Source organism: Phocoena phocoena, chromosome X (genome assembly GCF_963924675.1).
Source record: "Phocoena phocoena chromosome X, mPhoPho1.1, whole genome shotgun sequence".
NCBI classification, from domain to species: domain Eukaryota; kingdom Metazoa; phylum Chordata; class Mammalia; order Artiodactyla; family Phocoenidae; genus Phocoena; species Phocoena phocoena.
Window position 1 is genome coordinate 15009383 of NC_089240.1, and position 20027 is coordinate 15029409.

Here is a 20027-nt window from a genome sequence, read left to right on the forward strand (position 1 = left end):
CGTGGAAGCTGATGTAAAGCAAGCAGGGGAGAGCACTGCTCAAAAATCAGAACTCCCTACGTCGTCCCTGCATTCCCACTCTCTGTACATCCTTCCCTGGAAGACAAGACATGTTCCCTTTAAGTATTCCACTGCTGTTCTCTATAATGATAAAGACTCCCATAAACATTTTTTACTTTTCAAAGTATGTTCATTGTATTCAAGAAACTTTTTTATATGTTAAGAAACATGTATTTGTTTATAAATGTTCATTGCTTCTAGGGTATGCCGCTCACAAAATCCTTGATAATTACATACTTCTATCAATCTCCACCAACACGTCAATTTTTACAAAAATCCCCTCAAAACTATGGAAGATAAACTCTTTTTAAAATGGTGGGTTGGGCTTCCCTGGTGGCGCAGTGGTTGAGAGTCCGCCTGCCAATGCAGGGGACACGGGTTCGTGCCCCGGTCCGGGAGGATCCCACATGCCGCGGAGCGGCTGGGCCCGTGAGCCATGGCCGCTGAGCCTGCGCGTCCGGAGCCTGTGCTCCACAACGGGAGAGGCCAAAACAGTGAGAGGCCCGCGTACCGCCAAAAAAAAAAAAAAAAAAAAAAAAAAAAAGGAGAATATTGGAGAAATTCAATATCGAACAGTCTAGATGCAAGACACTTAACTACACTTGACCAGTTATGGGCTATATTTTTTAAGGTACAAAAGCCATATTTTTATTTCAAGTTTTTCACCTAGGGATGTTGTTCTAAGTAGATATTTTTTAAATGTATCACAATGGAGTGATAATCATAGAGAACTTGGCATAGCAAAATTTCTATTAATAGTCCAATGACATTAAATGAGGTAAAGAAAATTTTAGCTCAATATTTTGGAAAACTACATTTAAGAGACAACTTTGATACCTCACAATAGTGCTGGAGTTCCGTAAGTTGGCTACGATGATTTTCATCATAGAAAACTACAGATGCACTGCTCTCCTATTAATATCATGAAAATAAGTGAGTCAATGCTTAATATCTCTAGAAGCCAAATAAAGCACTAGAAATATATATTTCCCTATTTTAATTGTTTTTCTTTTTTACCTACATTCTGAAAGGATTTCAGATGTCTACAATATAAAGCAGAGATAAAGTAAAAGCAAACCTCACAATCATGAGAATGAAAAAGATAAGAGCCGATTAAAAAAAGGACTAAAGGAAGGAAGTTACTATATAGGAACCTAAGTTTAAAAGAAGCTCCTGAATATCAGTATGAACACATAGTTTATAATATATATAAAAATAGATATAGAAATATAAATATATGTGTATGCCTGGATTAGTAGACATACACTTATTTCCTAGCTCTGTCCACTAAGAGGGACTAAAATCAATGACACAAGAGTAGCAATGAACACACCTAGTGTCTAGATCTTGGTTTCTAAATACCACTCTCCAATAAAAGGAACCAGAACTCCTTGAAGAGAGGTGAATTCCAGAGCTGGAACAGGGAAAGTATAAATGAGACTACAACACCTTGTGATGTCAGAAAAAAAGGAATTGCTCAAAAAAGAAGTGGGGGCATGTCAAAAGGTCACACGAGGCAACTGGAAGGAGCTCCTGATAGCCAAAGCTGGAAAATTTGATCAATAAAATAGTGATAATATTGGATTATAATTTATATAATACAATAAATGCCCATGCGTACATATTGATATAAAATATGTAATTGAATGAATAAATAAATGGGGGAGACAGGACAGTTATTCGTTACAAATCAATTCCAATTAATAAATACAAAGGAATAAGGGAAATAGAAAGTCACCATTAGGCAAACACCACAGTGCTGAATGCTGCAGGTGAGATCCATGAGCTAACTCAACACAGGGCAAAAAGTTGAGGACAGGATATTAGCATAGTCTCAAAGTACACTCCTACCTAAGATATTTATTAATTACAAAGGGAAAATAGTAATTTTACAGTGAAAAAAATCCAGAAGACACCAGATGATTGATGTTAACATCACCAGTAAAAAGATATATGGACACCTCATACTCCTGATATGATTCAATGAGGAGACAACACGGTTTGTGTGGCGTTCTCGCCAAAAATGCATAATCTTAATCTATTCAAGAGAAAATATCAGACATATCAAAATCGAGAGACATTTTACAAAATAACTGATCGGTACACTCATCAAAAATGTCAAGGTGGGCTTCCCTGGTGGCGCAGTGGTTGAGAGTCCGCCTGCCGATGCAGGGGACACGGGTTCGTGCCCTGGTCCAGGAAGATCCCACATGCCGCGGAACGGCTAGGCCCGTGAGCCATGGCCTCTGAGCCTGCGCGTCCGGAGCCTGCGCGTCCGGAGCCTGCGCTCCGCAACGGGAGAGGCCACACAGAGAGAGGCCCATGTACCTTAAAAAAAAAAAAAAACATGTCAAGGTCACAAAAGAGAAGGAAAGAATAAGGAGTTGTCACAGATTGGAAGAAACTAAAGAGACACAACTAATTTCCATCTGGGATACTGGATCGGATCCTGGAACAGAAAAAGGACATTGTGGGGGGGATAGTGAAATTCAAACAAGGATGCAGTTTAGCTTATTGTAAGGTATCAATGTTAATATCCTGGTTTTGAAAACTGTACTGTGGTTAAACAATTGCCATAACTTTAAATTATACAGGTCAGTTAACATTAAGGGAAGGGAAGTGTATACACAAGAACTCTTTGTAATATATTTGCAACTCTTCCATAAATCTAAAAGTATTTCAAAAATTAGAAAAGCTACTGAAACAGGGTACAAAACTGCTATGAATTTCTATCAGATAAGGAAAAGAGGAAAATAAAATGGTAAACTGCTCATGTGAGAGAAATATTTCCTTGGGCTCACAGTTCAGAGGTACTCCATAGTCAATGAAGGCTGAAAAAGAATTTTAATCATTGTCTTTATGATAGTAAATGTAAATATATTTGGCAATTATAAATTAATATTACTTAAATATTCAGTCTGATGTACATTCATTAATGACACTTCCACCTTCTTTACAATGAGGTGTTCATGTTTTTGTATAGGAAGGATTTATTAATAAACCAAAAGGAAATATAACAGAAGGAACTGAAAGAAAAGTTTTAGGACTTGAATTTCGCTTTCAAGAAGCACCAAAGGGGGACTACCCTGGTGGCGCAATGGTTAAGATTCCACCTGCCAATGCAGGGTACACGGGTTCGAACCCTGGTCCAGGAAGATCCCACATGCCGCGGAGCAACTAAGCCCGTGTGCCACAACTACTGAGCCTGCACTCTAGAACCCGTGAGCCACAACTACTGAAGCCCACGTGCCTAGAGCCTGTGCCCCGCAACAAAGAGAAGTCACCGCAATGAGAAGCCCGCACACCGCCACGAAGAGTAGCCCCCACTCGCCGCAACTAAAGAAAGCCCATGCACAGCAATGAAGGCCCAACGCAGCCAAAAAATAAATAAATAAATTTATTATTAAAAAAGAGGAAGCACCAAAGGCCTAAAGGACCTCTGCCCGCTGCAAATACTACAACAACATGGAAAGATATTTGCAGAACTATTTTCTCATTAAGTCAACTACACTTAAGATAACATTTTCCATCAAGCTTAACCCCTTACGTACTTCAGGATGGAAAGACTAGTCTTCCAGTAATCCGGCACCAGAACTGCTTTAAAAGCAAATATTTCTAACCACGAAGAACCAAACGTTATATGGCTTTTAATTTTCAAATAATCCAACAGTGACACTCTGTGGACAAAATAGGAAGCACATAAGCACCTATGTTTCTTAATAAATTAACCTCTAAGACACCTTAAATCCTTTTCTGGAATAAAATAGAGTATAAATAAATAAACAGCAAATAACCATTTGATTTAATTATAATAACTATTTTAAGGATGAATTATGGACTATAAGGATAATTTTAATAGAAATATACCAAGTAGTTATCAATGTCTTTGTTTTAAAAAATTATCTGAATTAGCCCGCATTACAAACTTATTAGGCAGTAAAAATTATATGGAATCATAATATAGATTAGTAATAATAAAAACAATATTGTCATCTTACCCTTCTATTAATGCTTTATGCTTATCAAAGTGCTTTCACATAATTATGTCAGAAACCATGGCTCTTGGGAGGCAAATAACATTATCCCCCCAAAGATTAAAATATTGGGGCTGATAGAAGTTAAGAGAATTGCCTGTACTGATTAGGTGGTATTACTATCTTCATCCTTATGTAAGTAAATAAATGCATTTTCTGTTAAGTTTAATTATATATAGTTTAATAATCTATTTTATTCAACTTCAAAGATTTAGAAGCATAGCAGAAAATGATGAAAATGTAAAACAACACAACCACTTCAGAAAACTGTTTGGCAGTTTCTCATAAACTTTAATCTACCCTGTGACCCAGTATTTCCACTCCTGAGCATTTACCCAAATTAAACGTAAATATATGTTCACAAAGAGACTTCCATAATATCACAGCCACTTTACTCATAATAGCCGAAAACTGGAAACAACCCTAATGTCCATCAGAAGGAGAAGGGATAAACAAATCATGGATATTCATACAACAGAATATTACTTAGCAATAAATGGGAATGCTACAACCAGATGAATTTCCAAACATTACTCTAAGGAAAAGAGACCATGACACAAAAGAGTGCACACTATATGATTCTATTTACATAAAGTTCTAGAATAGGCAAAACTAATCTATGATGGAAAAAAACATCCAAATGGTATTTCGCCAAGGTTCAGGGGGTGGGGACTTACTGGGAATAGGCATGAGGGAAATTTCTGGGATGATGGAAATGTTCTTACCTTGATGAGGGGTGAGCGTACATATTTGTCAAAACTCATTGAACTATATACACTTAAAGATCTGTGCATTTCACTGTATGAAATTAAACTCAATCTATTAAAAAGAAATAAAGCAGAATGAAAAACAGAAAGATTTTCATTTTACCATACAATCCATGTTATCCTCTCCTGGAATAGATAATCGCGCTTTTTTGCGCAACGGGATGAACTCCGTTTCCGCTGAGTAGGGGTCACATCTTCTTAAATTTGCTAGACGGTTCATTTGTGAAACTGGTTGGTCACCTAGCTCTGCTAAACCTTCAACTCCTGAAAAGCAAGGCATAAAAAAGTTACTTCACCCACTTACTGCCTTAATAAACTTAACATGGATATGTTCTCAGAATACCAACTCAAGCTGAATTGGAGTCCTGGCTAAAGTTTAGAGAGCGACAAAATGAGAATTCTTCCATTAGTGATTTAGAATAAACCTTTAAAAAGTGAAGGGTTTTATTGCCCACGCGTAGGAATAAGAATCCAGATCGAACACATTTCCAAATTGTGAAGCGGATGCTCCACAACCTAAAGGCTACAGAGTAAGTGCTGGAGACAAATGAACAACAGAGCATATGAGTCCTAACTGCTTTTGTCAAGGAGCTCAGAAGCTTTTTACTCAGGGAGACTGCGGGCCTCCAAATGTGAGTCAGGAGTCTCTTGTGGCTTGGGCCGCCCACCACGGTGCGGCCTGGAAAGACCACTAAAGACATCGCCTCCTCCCCTGCTCGGTGAAAACTGGGTGAGATTACGTCTAAGGTCATTTCAGTGCTAAGATTATGATTGCTTCTGTAGTTAAATTTTAAATTAAACCTAAAGGACTGTATGTGAAAAATAAGCCAAAAACTCTTCTAGAATTATGTAGGCTCGGTTATGGTTCTGAGTCATTCATCTCTGCCACCAGGAAGACGTTGAGTGCAATGCTGTCATATCATATCTCGTAGTAGATTTGAACGCTAGCATCACAGTACTGGGAGGGGCGTTAATGAGAGAGCTAGGTTCCCTTTATCCATCCTGAGCCAGGGCAGGAATGAGGCGGAACGAAGGGTTTCGAGTTTTACCTCCTTTCCTGTTTCCCTTTCATTCTATAGTGGAGATACTAAGGAACAAAGGCTCAGAAGCAAGAAATCAGAGGAGTTCAAGACTCTTGGGCTTCCCTGGTGGTACAGTGGTTGAGAGTCCGCCTGCCGATGCAGGAGACATGGGTTCGTGCCCCGGTCCGGGAAGATCCCACATGCCGCAGAGCGGCTGGGCCCGTGAGCCATGGCCGCTGGGCTTGCACGTCCGGAGCCTGTGCTCCGCAACGGGAGAGGCCACAGCAGTGAGAGGCCCGCGTACCGCAAAAAAAAAAAAAAAAAAAGTGTGTATATTTAGTTCTATACTGTTCCTGAGTTATGTCCTTTTATAATAAACTGTTATTCTAGTAAGTAAAATGTTTCCCTGAGTTCTGTGAGCTGCTCTAGAAAATTAATTGAACCCAAGCAGGAGGTTGTGGGAACCTCTGATTTATAGCAAGTAGGTCAGAAGCACAGGTGACAGCCTGGGCTTGTGACTGGGGTATGAGGAGGGGTGGCAGGGAGCAGTCCTGTAAGACTGAGCCCTCAACCTGTGGAATCTGACACTATCTACAATAGATAATGTCAGAATTGAGTTGAATTCTCAGACAAGCTGCTGGTGTCCAAGAATTGCTTGCTGTTGTGTGGGAGATCCAACACACACACTGGAATTGGGTTCAGGAACCTAAAAGAATAGTGTATAATTCAATTGAGCTAAAGCTCAATCTAAAGACAGGCAAATATAATCAATGGTGGAAGATGTCAGGATAGCGCTACCTTGCAAGAGAGTAGTGACTGAAAGGGAGGTGAGAGCTGATTCTGGGGGGCTCAGTGTTGGTTATATGTGTGTATTAATTAGAAAATTATTTAAGCTGCATATTTATGATTTGTGCATATTTTTGTATGTGATAGATTTCTATAAAAAGTCAACCTAAAATTAAGCTCTTTATAAAAAATTCAGAATCTAAATAAAGTAATCCATCACTAAGAATATCATAACCCTTAGATATATTTCCTTCTTGTTTTCTTACTATCTATATATTTTATTTTTTAATTTTTGTGTTTTTTTTTTATAAATTTATTTTATTTATTTGTTTTGGCTGCATTGAGTCTTTGTTGCTGCACGCGGGCTTTCTCTACTTGCGGTGAGTGGGGGCTACTCTTCGTTGCGGTGCACGGGCTTCTCATTGCGGTGGCTTCTCTTGTTGCCGAGCACAGGCTCAAGGCATGCGGGCTTCAGAAGTTGTGGCTCGCGGGCTCTAGAGCACAGGCTCGGTAGTTGTGGCGCACGGGCTTAGTTGCTCCGCAGCATGTGGGATCTTCCTGGACGAGGGCTCAAATTTGTGTCCCCTGCATTGGCAAGCGGATTCTTAATCACTGCGCCACCAGGGAAGCCCTCTATATATTTTATATAGTAGTTTGACTCATATTGTACATGTATTCTGAGCAATTTTGTATGTCATTTATAATTTTAAAAATATTTTAGGGGCTTCCATGGTGGCGCAGTGGTTGAGAGTCCGTCTGCCGATGCAGGGGACACGGGTTCGTGCCCCGGTCCGGGAAGATCCCACATGCCGCAGAGCGGCTGGGCCTGTGAGCCATGGCCGCTGAGCCTGCGCGTCCGGAGCCTGTGCTCTGCAACGGGAGAGGCCACAACAGTGAGAGGCCCGCGAACCGAAAAAAATATATATATATATTTTAAATGCCTGCATAATATTCCATCATGTGTATGTCCATAGGTTATGTTATCTGTTTTCTGTTGTAGGACATTAATACGGCTTCCAATTGCTCATTATTTTGCTATAATGATGTGTACACATTCAAATGTAAATATTTATGTACATCTCTGAATAGTTCTTTATAATGTATATATAGAAGAGTCAGTAGGTCAAAGGCTATGAGCATTTCAGTGGCTGATAGGTGCTGCCAAAATGTCCAAAAAGGTTGTACTAATTTACATTCATAGAAAACTGAAGTACAATGGTTTTTCTCCATTATCACTAAAATGAATCATTTAAAAATTTCTAATTTGATAGATGAAAGTTTTTCTATACCATTTTTATATCCCATTTTAATTTGCATTTCTCTTGCTACTAATGCAGTTGAATATTTTTAGGTGTTTGCTATCTATTAAGATTTCCTGTTCTGTGACTTGTTATTTTTCATGTCCTCTGATCATTGCCCTATTGGGGTTTCAGTGTTTCCTGTTTGATTTGTGTGAGGTCTTGCTATCTTAAGGATAATAACTCTGGAAAATGTATATTTTCGGCAAATACTTTTCCCAGGTAGTGATGTGATTTTTGAAGCCTGATGCTTTTGAGAGAGGGAGTGGTTCTTTATTTTTAATTTCATCAAATTCATTAATATTTTTGTGACTTCTCGAACTACTTCTATACACAATCTTTCACTAGGATTAGGAAAAACATTCAACTATATTTTCTTCTAGTTTTCCATACTTTCATTTACTAGATATTCAGCTGTCTAATCCAACTTGAAATTATTTGTGACGTGAGGCAAAACCCAGTGGGCTTCCCTACTCCTAACAGTTAACCATTTGTACCAGCATGATTTACTATGTAATACGTCTCTCATATTAATATACTGTAGTATATTAACTCTAAATTCTTTGTTCTGTTCCTATTGCATTAAATCTGGCTCCGTTTCAAAACTAGTATCATAGTATTTCGATAATTGTCCTTTTAAACGTTTTGTGCATTTGATATGGTAAATTACCACTTGTCCCTTAAACAGGTTTTCCCAAGGTTTTTTTTAAAGGTACACTAAAGTATTTTTTCTCATCCAGGAACACTTTGTGTCTCTCCACTTAAGCCTTCTTTTATGACCCTCAGTAAAGTATTTTCTTTCCTTTCATATAGGTTCTGCTACTTTTTATTTGTTTATTCCTTATAATTTTAAATATTTGTTTGTAGCCATTATCAATTGGGTTTTTTTCCTATATATTTTCTAAATTGCTTGATGCTGGCATATGAGAAGACAATTTGTCCTTATAATTTAAAATTTTATCTAAACTGACTCAAGAAAAAATAGAAAATCTCAACAGACCTATAACAAGTGAAGAGACTGAGTCAGTCATCACAAACCTCCCAGTAAAGAAAAGGTCTGGACCAGAGGGCTTCACTGCTGGATTCTACCAAACATTTAAAGAAGAATTAACACACCAATCCTTCTCAAACTCTTCCAAAAAACTGAAGAATTACCGTGATACCAAAGCCAGATAAAGACATTACAAGAAAAGAAAAAGACCAACATCCCTTATGAACATAGATGTAAAAATCCTCAAAAAAATATTAGCAAGTCTAATCCAACAGCATGTTAAAAGTATTATTCAGGGACTTCCCTGGCAGCCCAGTGGTTAAGACTCTGTGCTTCCACTGCAGGGGCTGCAGGTTCAATCCCTGGTTGGGGAACGAAGATCCCGCATGCCACGTGGCACAGTCAAAATGTAAAAAAAAAAAAAAAACAAAAACAAAAAAGGATTATTCACCATGACCAAGAGGGATTTATCCCAGGAATGCAAGGGTGGTTCAACATAAGAAAAACAATCAATGTAACACATCACATTAATATAATAAAGGGGGGAAAAAACACATGATCATCTCAATTGATGCCAAAAAGGAATCTGACAAAATCCAACATCATTTCATTATAAAAATTCTCAGAGGGCTTCCCTGGTGGCGTAGTGGTTGGGAGTCTGCCTGCCAACGCACGGGACACAGGTTCGTGCCCCGGTCCGGGAAGATCCCACATGCCGCGGAGTGGCTGGGCCCATGAGCCATGGCCGCTGAGCCTGCGCGTCCGAAGCCCGTGCTCCGCAACAGGAGAGCCCACAACGGTGAGAGGCCCGCGTACCGAAAAAAAAAAAATTCTCAGAAAACTAGGAACAAAGGGAAAATTCCACAACTAGATAAAGGGTATTTATGAAAACCCACAGCTAACGTCACATTCAATGGTGAATGACCTGAAAGCTTTTCCCCTGAGATTAGGAGCAAGACAAGGATGCCCGTTTTCACCACTGCTATCAATATTGTACTGAAAATTTTAGCCAGAGCTATTAGGCTGTCAAATGCTACTTTGAACACTTACAAATGATTAAAATGATAAATATAATGTTATATATATTTTACCACAATAAAAAAATTACCTAGCCGCCTTTTCTGAAATCTCCTATCCTGAATTTTTATGTCAGTTAGATAGATTAAAAGGATCCAACTATAAGTACTGCTCTGCAACCTCCTTTTTCCACTAAACATGTATTAGTCTTTCCAAACTAATACCTTTAGGTATACTGCAATCAGTTTTAACAGCTTCTCAGTTTCCTATCATGCAGATAGGCCATGCATGATTTATTTAACCAGTCCCCAATTCATGGATATTTAAGTTACTTCTAAAGTTTCCCTCTTGCAAAGAACGCTGCTGAACAGTCGTGCACTTCTGCAAGTAGTTGTATGGGATAAATTCCTAGAAGTAGAAATGAGATATCAAAGGGCATCCACAATTGAAAATTCTCCTCTAGTTCTTTCCCTACTATCAAGGAGTCAGTCAGATGTTTTGTAATACACTAAGAAAGCATCCTGTTGGTCTTGAATATAGTTTTAAAACCAAAACTGATAACAAGTGGTATCAAATGACTTTTGGCATCATTTAGACCAGGGGTTGGCAAACTACAGCCTGTAGACCAAACCCACCCTGCTGCCTGTTTCTGTATAGCCCAGGAGCCAAGAATGGTTTTATTTTTTGGTGGGTTTTTTTTCACATTTTTAAGTTTTAAATTTTAAAAAACACAAAAGAATATTCCATGAAATGGAAAAATTATAGGAAATTCAAATTTCACTGTCCATAAAGTTTTACTGGAACACAGCCATACTCGTCTGCTAATATAATGTTGTTTTCACAATTCAACAGCAGAGCTGAGTAGTTGCAACAGAGCCCTTACAACTGCAAATCCTAAAATATTTACTATCCGGTCCTTTACAGAAAAAGTTTGCTGACCTCTAATCTAAGCAACGATACTTCAATGTTTTAAAGAGTAGGAAACTCAAGTCTCTAAGCAAATGGCAAAGAGCATACTGTCATATAGTTACTGAAGGAATGTTCCCAAGGGGTTAACATCTCTTGGCTCTGTGTATAAGTGAGGAGGTGAATGGCCTCCCATTTCCTTCTATTTGTGGTTGAGAAGCAACCACTGAAAGGACAAGTAGCTAGAGTTCTGGTTGCAGGATTCTACTTTCCAGGGACTCTTTTTTGGGTGCTAATGTAAATGATGCTGTGTTTTTAATTTCAAGTTTCATTTGTTTACTGCTTGTATATAGGAAAGGGATTGACTTTTGCATATTAACCTTGTATCCTGAGAATCTTGCTATAATTGCTTGGGAGTTTTTTGTTGATTCTTTGAGATCTTCAACAAAGACAATCATCTCATCTGTTCCACGGACTCTTGGCCCAAGATGTTTCTCCCATAAGTTCAGTTTTTGCTTTGCCCCCAAATAGTTATAATTTTAGTTGCCAGGTATAAATAATTTTTCAGAAACAAAATATATTCTCCCCAACACTTTCCAAGGCTACCTCCCCACTCCCCGTAGAACAAAAATAGAAAAGGAGACATGACAAAGCTTAAATGAAGGGAAAATGAAAGCACAAGTAAACACTGTGCTATTAACACAAAGCTTTGCCCTCTGATAATAACTAATTAATGTAAAAATTAGAGGAATATTTAAGCAATTTACTGGAAATGAGGACCAGGGAGCAAAATTTCACACAGGAGGAAACTTAACAAAATTACCATATGACAACTGGGATGGTTCCTCAGAGGTATCATTGTCGCCTTCAAAATCTGGTTGTATAGTCAACACTTCATCACTGGAAACTATGTTCTCAGTAACCTCTGTATCAGAATCTTCTACCATCACAAGATCAGCATCATCATTGGCATCACTGTCCTCTTCAAGAGCTATAGTAATATAAGCTAAGAAGAAGCAAAGAGAAAGGGTAGATTAGATACCAAATTAAATTAAAGGTTTCTAGAGGAAACTACCTTATAAAGTTACGGAGTGTTTAAAAAACATTTTAGCTGAAAAAAATTACATGAAGTATTTGCATATCTCTAATTTCAAGTTAGCTAAGAAATCAACTGCTTAGTATGAAGCTTTGAGATATATGTGTACGTACACACACACAAATAGTATTATTTCTAGGACTTCCAATTCTATAGAGCAATAAATTTCTTCTCCTTTAAGGAACTGGACCACAGAAAGATGAAAAGGCAGAGGGCTATGTACCAGATGAAGGAACAAGACAAAACCCCAGAAAAACAACTAAATGAAGTGGAGAGAGGCAACCTTCCAGAAAAAGAATTCAAAATAATGATAGTGAAGATGATCCAGGACCGCAGAAAACGAATGCAGGCAAAGATCGAGAAGATGTAAGAAATGTTTAACAAAGACCTAGAAGAATTAAAGAACGAACAAACAGAGATGAACAGTACAATAAATGAAATGAAAAAAAACACTACAAGGAATCAATAGCAGAATAACTGAGGCAGAAGAATGGATAACTGACCCGGAAGACAGAATGGTGGAATTTACTGCTGCGGAACAGAATAAAGAAAAAAGAATGAAAAGAAATGAAGACAGCCTAAGAGTCCTCTGGGACAACATTAAACGCAACAACATTCGCATTAGAGGGGTCCCAGAAGGAGAAGAGAGAGGGAAAGAACCCGAGAAAATATTTGAAGAGATTATAGTCGAAAACTTCCCTAACATGGGAAAGGAAATAGCCACCCAAGTCCAGGAAGTGCAGAGAGTCCCATACAGGATAAACCCAAGGAGAAACACACCGAGACACATAGTAATCAAATTGGCAAAAATTAAAGACAAAGAAAAATTATTGAAAGTAGCAAGGGAAAAATGACAAATAACATACAAGGGAACTCCCATAAGGTTAACAGCTGATTTCTCAGCAGAAGCGCTACAAGCCAGAAGGGAGTGGCATGACGTATTTAAAGTGATGAAAGGGAAGAACCTACAACCCAGATTACTCTACCCAGCAAGGATCTCATTCAGATTCGATGGAGAAATCAAAAGCTTTACAGACAAGCAAAAGTGAAGAGAATTCAGTACCACCAAAACAGCTCTACAACAAATGCTAAAGGAACTTCTCTAAGTGGGAAACACAAGAGAAGAAAAGGACCTACAAAAACAAACCTAAAACCTTAAGAAAATGGTAATAGGAACATACCTATTGACAATTACCTTAAACGTGAATGGATTAAATGCTCCAACCAAAAGACACAGGCTTGCTGAATGGATACAAAAACAAGACCCATATATATGCTGTCTACAAGAGACCCACTTCAGACCTAGGGACACATACAGACTGAAAATGAAGGGATGGAAAAAGATGTTCCATGCAAATGGAAATCAAAAGAAAGCTGGAGTAGCAATACTCATATCAGATAAAACTGACTTTAAAATAAAGAATGTTACAAGAGACAAGGAAGGACACTACATCATGATCAAGGGATCAATCCAAGAAGAAGATATAACAATTAAAACTATATATGCACCCAACATAGGAGCACCTCAATACATAAGGTAACTGCTAACAGCTGTAAAAGAGGAAATCGACAGTAACACAGTAATAATGGGGGACTTTAACACCTCACTGACACCAATGAACAGATCATCCAAAGAGAAAATTAATAAGGAAACAGAAGCTTTAAGTGACACAATACCAGATAGATTTAATTGATATTTAAAGGCCATTCCATCCAAAAACAGCAGATTACAATTTCTTCACAAGTGCACAAGGAACATTCTCTAGGATAGATCATATTGTGGGTCACAAATCAAGCCTCAGTAAATTTAAGAAAATTGAAATCATATCAAGCATCTTTTCTGACCACAACGCTATGAGATTAGAAATCAATTACAGGGAAAAAATCGTAAAAAACACAAACACATGGAGGTTAAACAATATGTTACTAAATAACGAAGAGATCACTGGAGAAATCAAAGAGGAAATCAAAAACCACCTAGAGACAAATGACAATGAAAACACGACAGTCCAAAACCTATGGGATGCAGCAAAAGCAGTTCTAAGAGGAAAGTTTATAGCAATACAATCCTACCTCAAGAAACAACAAACATCTCAAATAAACAATCGAACCTTACATCTAAAGGAACTAGAGAAAGAAGAACAAACAAAACCCAAAGTTAGTAGAAGGAAAGAAATCATAAAAATCAGAGCAGAAATAAACGAAATAGAAACAAACAAGACAATAGCAAAAATCAATAATACTAAAAGCTGGTTCTTTGAGAAGATAAACAAAATTGATAAACCATTAGCCAGACTCATCAAGAAAAAAAGAGAGAGAGGGGGCTTCCCTGGTGGCGCAGTGGTTGAGAGTCTGCCTGCCGATGCAGGGGACACGGGTTCGTGCCCCGGTCCGGGAAGATCCCATATGCCACAGAGCGGCTAGGCCCGCGAGCCATGGCCGCTAAGCCTGTGCGTCCGGAGCCTGTGCTCTGCAACGGGAGAGGCCACAACAGTGAGAGACCCGCATAGCGCAAAAAAAAAAAAAAGAGAGAGAGAAACAGGACTCAGATCAATAAAATTTAAAATGAAAAAGGAGAACTTACAACAGACACCGCAGAAATACAAAGCATCCTAAGAGACTACTATAAGCAACTCTATGCCAATAAAATGGACAGCCTGGAAGAAATGGACAATTTCTTAGAAAGGTATAATCTTTCAAAACTGAACCAGGAAGAAATAGAAAATATGAACAGACCAATGACAAATAATGAAATTGAAACTGTAATTAAAAATGTTCCAACAAACAAAAGTCCAGGACCAGAGGGCTTCACAGATGAATTCCATCAAACATTTAGAGAAGAGCTAACACAGATCCTTCTCAAACTCTTCCAAAAAATTGCAGAGGAAGGAACACTCCCAAACTCATTCTATGAGGCCATGATCACCCTGACACCACAACCAGACAAAGGTACTACAAAAAAAGAAAATTACAGACCAATATCACTGAGGAATATAGATGCAAAAATCCTCAACAAAATACTAGCAAACAGAATCCAACAACACATTAAAAGGATCATACACCATGATCAAGTGGGATTTATCCCATGGATGCAAGGATTCTTCAGTATATGCAAATCAATCAATGTGATACACCATTTTAACAAATTGAAAGAGGAAAACCATATGATCATCTCAATAGATGCAGAAAAAGCTTTTGACAAAATTCAACACCCATTTATGATAAAAGCCCTCCAGAAAGTGAGCATAGAGGGAACCTACCTCAACATAATAAAGGTCATATGTGACAAACCCACAGCAAACATCATTCTCAATGGTGAAAAACTGAAAGCATTTCCTCTAAGACCAGGAACAAGACAAGGATGTCCACTCACACAACTATTATTCAACATAGTTTTGGAAGTCCTAGCCATGGCAATCAGAGAAGAAAAATAAATAAAAGGAATACAAATTGGAAAAGAAGAAGTAAAATTGTCACTGTTTGCAGATGACATGATACTATACATAGAGAATCCTAAAGATGCCACCAGAAAACTACTAGAGCTAATCAATGAATTTGGTAAAGCTGCAGGATACAAAATTAATGCACAGAAATCTCTTGCATTCCTATATGCTAATGATGAAAAATCTGAAAGAGAAATTAAGGAAACACTCCCATTTACCACTGCAACAAGAAGAATAAAATACCAAGGAATAAACCTACCTAGGGAGACAAAAGACCTGTATGCAGAAAACTATAATACACTGCTGAAAGAAATTAAAGATGATACCAACAGATGGAGAGATATACCATGTTCTTGGATTGGAAGAATCAATATTGTGAAAATGACTATAGTACCCAAAGCTATCTACAGATTCAATGCAATACCTATCAAATTACCATTGGCATTTTTTACAGAACTAGAACAAAAAATCTTAAAATTTGTATGGAGACACAAAAGACCCCGAATAGCCAAAGCGGTCTTGAAGGAAAAAAAAAAACAGAGCTGCAGGAATCAGACTGCCTGAGTTCAGACTATACTACAAAGGTACAGTAATCAACACAACATGGTACTGGCACAAAATCAGAAATACAGATCAATGGAACAGGATAGAAAGCCCAGAGATAAACCCACGCACCTATGGTCAACTAATCTATGACAAAGGAGACAAGGATATACAACGGAGAAAAGACAGTCTCTTCAATAAGTGGTGCTGGGAAAACTGGAGAGCTACATGTAAAGGAATGAAATTAGAACACTCCCTAACACCATATACAAAAATAAACTTAAAATGGATTCGAGACCTAAATGTACAACCAGACACTATAAAACTCTTAGAGGAAAACATAGGAAGAACACTCTTTGACATAAATCACAGCAAGATCTTTTTTGATCCACCTCCTAGAGTAATGGAAATAAAAACAAAAATTAACAAATGGGACCTAATGAACCTTCAAAGTTTTTGCAAAGCAAAGGAAACTACGAACAAGATGAAAAGATAACCCTCAGAATGGGAGAAAATATTTGCAAATGAATCAACGGACAAAGGATTAATCTCCAAAATATATAAACAGCTCATGCAGCTCAATATTAAAATAACAATCCAATCCAAAAATGGGCAGAAGACCTAAATAGACATTTCTCCAAAGAAGACATACAGATGGCCAAGAAGCACATGAAAAGCTGCTCAACATCACTAATTATTAGAGAAATGCAAATCAAAACTACAATGAGGTATCACATCGCACCAGTTAGAATGGGCAGCATCAGAAAATCTACAAACAACAAATGCTGGAGAGGGTGTGGAGAAAAGGGAACCCTCGTGCACTGTTGGTGAGAGTGTAAATTGATACAGCCACTATGGAGAACAGTATGGAGGTTCTTTAAAAAACTAAAAATAGAATTACCATACGACCCAGCAATCCCACTACTGGGCACATACCCAGAGAAAACCATAATTCAAAAAGACACATGCACCACAATGTTCATTGCAGCACTATTTACAATAGCCAGGACATGGAAGCAACCTAAATGCCCATCGACAGATGAATGGATAAAGAAATTGTGGTACATATATACAATGGAATATTACTCAGCCTTAAAAAGGAACGAAATTGGGTCATTTGTAGAGGCGTGGATGGATCTAGAGACTGTCATACAGAGTGAAGTAAGTCAGAAAGAGAAAAACAAATAACGTATATTAATGCATATATGTGGAACCTACAGATGAACCGGTTTGCAGGGCAGAAATTGGGACACAGATGTACAGAACAAACATATGGACACCAAGGGGGGAAAGTGGCCAGGGACGGGGGTGGTGGTGGTGTGATGAATTGGGAGATTGGGATTGTCATATATAGCCACTAATATGTATAAAATGGATAACTAATAAGAACCTGCTGTTTAAAAAAAATAAAATAAAATTCAAAAAAAATAAAAGAAACTGGACCACCTGGCCCATGTACTATGTGTTCAATGATACGCTTTTAACTTTTAAAGGATACAACTGGTATTACACAACCACACTTTGTGGTGACCATGAATTCCCAAACTTGTTCTTTAAAAATCAATATCGCGCTTCCCTGGTGGTGTAGTGGTTAAGAATCCGCCTGCCAATGAAGGGGCCACGGGTTCCAGCCCTGGTCCGGGAATATCCCACATGCCGCGGAGCAACTAAGCCCATGTGCCACAACTACTGAGCCTGCGCTCTAGAGCCCAAGAGCCACAACTGCTGAGCCCGCGTGCTACAACTACTGGAGCCCACACACCTAGAATCCATGCTCCACAACAAGAGAAGCCACCGCAATGAGAAGACTGCACACCACAAGGAAGAGTAGCCCCCGCTCGCTGCAACTAGAGAAAGCCCTCGCGCAGCAACGAAGACCCAATGTAGCCAAAAATAAATAAATAAATAAATTTTTTAAAAGGTGACATTTAAAAATAAAAAAATAAAAATCAATTATCAATCCTTATGATAATAAATAATGCAGAAATAATGTACAAAAGTAAATGTTGTTATCAAACAAATTAAATTCAAATTGAATCTCACAAAATGTGAAACAGATGACTACAGGTAAACTAGATGTGAAATATCAACTTGGTAAACCATTTTAATGAATATGAAAAATAGCACAATATGCCAAATGTATGGTCCCTAAATGGGTTTTTTTATTTCTTAAAGTTGATCTGAAAAAGAACATGTTTAAGCTTGAAGTATTAACTCGTAGATCACATTTACATTGCATATCTTGGATTCAGTACATTTATTTGCAATAGACCAAAGTATCAGAATAAAGTAACTAGCTAGTATAAGGTGGTGTGAAAATGGTACTAAATTAGGAATCACATGGTGTAGGCTCCAATTCAGGCTCTCTAGCTATCCAGGGGTATTAACTTTGGGCCAGATACATCTACTCTTTTGCCTCTGTTTTCTCATCCATAAAACTTTGGGGTTGAGTTTGGAGAGTCCCAACTATTAAGTACCAAGACTTAATAGTCTTCATGGAAAAAAAATAGAACATTAGAAACTACCTAGTTATCCAAACAAAAGGAAACTGGTTAAATAAATTATGGTATTTTCATATGATGGAATGGTATATTGCCAATGAGAAGCACATTCTCAAAGAACATTTATTAATATTAGAAATGCTTGTGAAATGCTTGCTTCTTAAACGGGGGTAAGATTCAAAGCAGAAAAATACAGCATAATCTTAACTTTGAGAGCAGAAGGAAACATACCAATGGTTATCTCTGTGTCACTATCTCTGGGTGGCAAAATTATCTTCATTAGACTTCCCTGTATTTGTTAAGATTCTCTACAATAAAGCTTAGACTTTATAATCAAAAGAAAATAACAAAGGCAACTGAAATTTTATTTTTAAGACAAGTTTTTGTATATCAACTGATCTTTCAAACTAGTATGAGTAAAGCTACTGACAACTCCACTAAGATTTCTCAGTTAATTGGCAAAATTCTAATTAATTCCTTTAGGTATATGCATAGCCTTCAGAGGCAGTTTTTAAGACATTATAATATTTAGAAGTTTTTTGAAGATTATGGTCCCAAGGTGCCAGGAACTAAGTTGCCATGAACTTACCAGATAAGGCATTAGTTCACAATGGTGAGGGCTGAAACCTGCGTTTCACATGACAACTAGTGCAAAGAATATACACAGCAAAACAGGGCAGATTACAATGGCCAGATCATTCCGATGTTTTTAGCAAAACTGTGCGTCAGTACACTGAACAATCACTTTCTAAATCTTCTGCCCAGGACTCTAAAAACCAGCCCTTCTACTCTCCTAGTCAAACTTTAGAGACTACAAAGTCGGCCCGTTGGGGGATAATACCACCAAAATGTGTCCCATCGCCCAGCACTTGCTGCAGGCAGGCTTGAAACTGAATCGAGCCCATGCCCTGCTTTATAAAAACAGTGCGTAGAAAAGTTGCTTGTAAAATCTCTACTTGTAAACATTGAACCAGTTGACCACTTCGTGTCATAAAACCCCAGAGCAGTCCTAATTCGGGGAGAACCGGGTAGAAGAGGGAGGGAAGCGATCCCCAGCAGACTAAATTAGGATCTTTTCTACCGAACTACCATGCTCAACCATACTGCCGGCGGATGGGTCCTGGAGCTTGCACCGAAGCACTCCCCTGCTTTACCGCGGTCCTCACATTTTGCAGCGTTCTGACTCCCGCATCTGCCCTCTTGAAGCAAAGAACAGGCTCTATGCGCGGGAATTTCTCCACACACACATCTTTATTTTCTTTCTCCTCATTTGCATATTTACTATAAAACAACGAGGCTGCCCAATCTGTCTTTGGTCAAATGCAGTTACGATCTAAGCCTCAAAATCAACGTCTCAATCTCAAAAGATGTTATAATGAATCAACTTGCTAGTTTATCAATTCTTTAAACTCAAAATTCTATATAAAATTTTGGTGGTGAGTATGCTGTAGGGTATACAGAAGTAGAAATATAATGTTGTACACATGAAACGTATAATCTTATAAACCAATGTTATCTCAATGAAAAGCAAACCCAAAAAGAAATAAAAATAAAGTTGTTAAC

General features: G+C 38.0%; 1 protein-coding gene across 1 annotated transcript in view; it reads right to left on the reverse strand.

The window, feature by feature from the left end:
• BEND2 (BEN domain containing 2) overlaps positions 1-19369 on the reverse strand; it is a 105365-nt gene extending 85996 nt beyond the window's left edge. Inside the window, exons 1-3 of the mRNA XM_065901064.1 lie at positions 19306-19369; positions 11705-11887; positions 4965-5125 (exon numbers count right to left, since the gene is read on the reverse strand). Coding sequence (XP_065757136.1) covers positions 4965-5125; positions 11705-11887; positions 19306-19369 — 408 coding nt within the window. The remainder of the gene's footprint in view (positions 1-4964; positions 5126-11704; positions 11888-19305) is intronic.
• Positions 19370-20027: the final 658 nt, after the last annotated feature.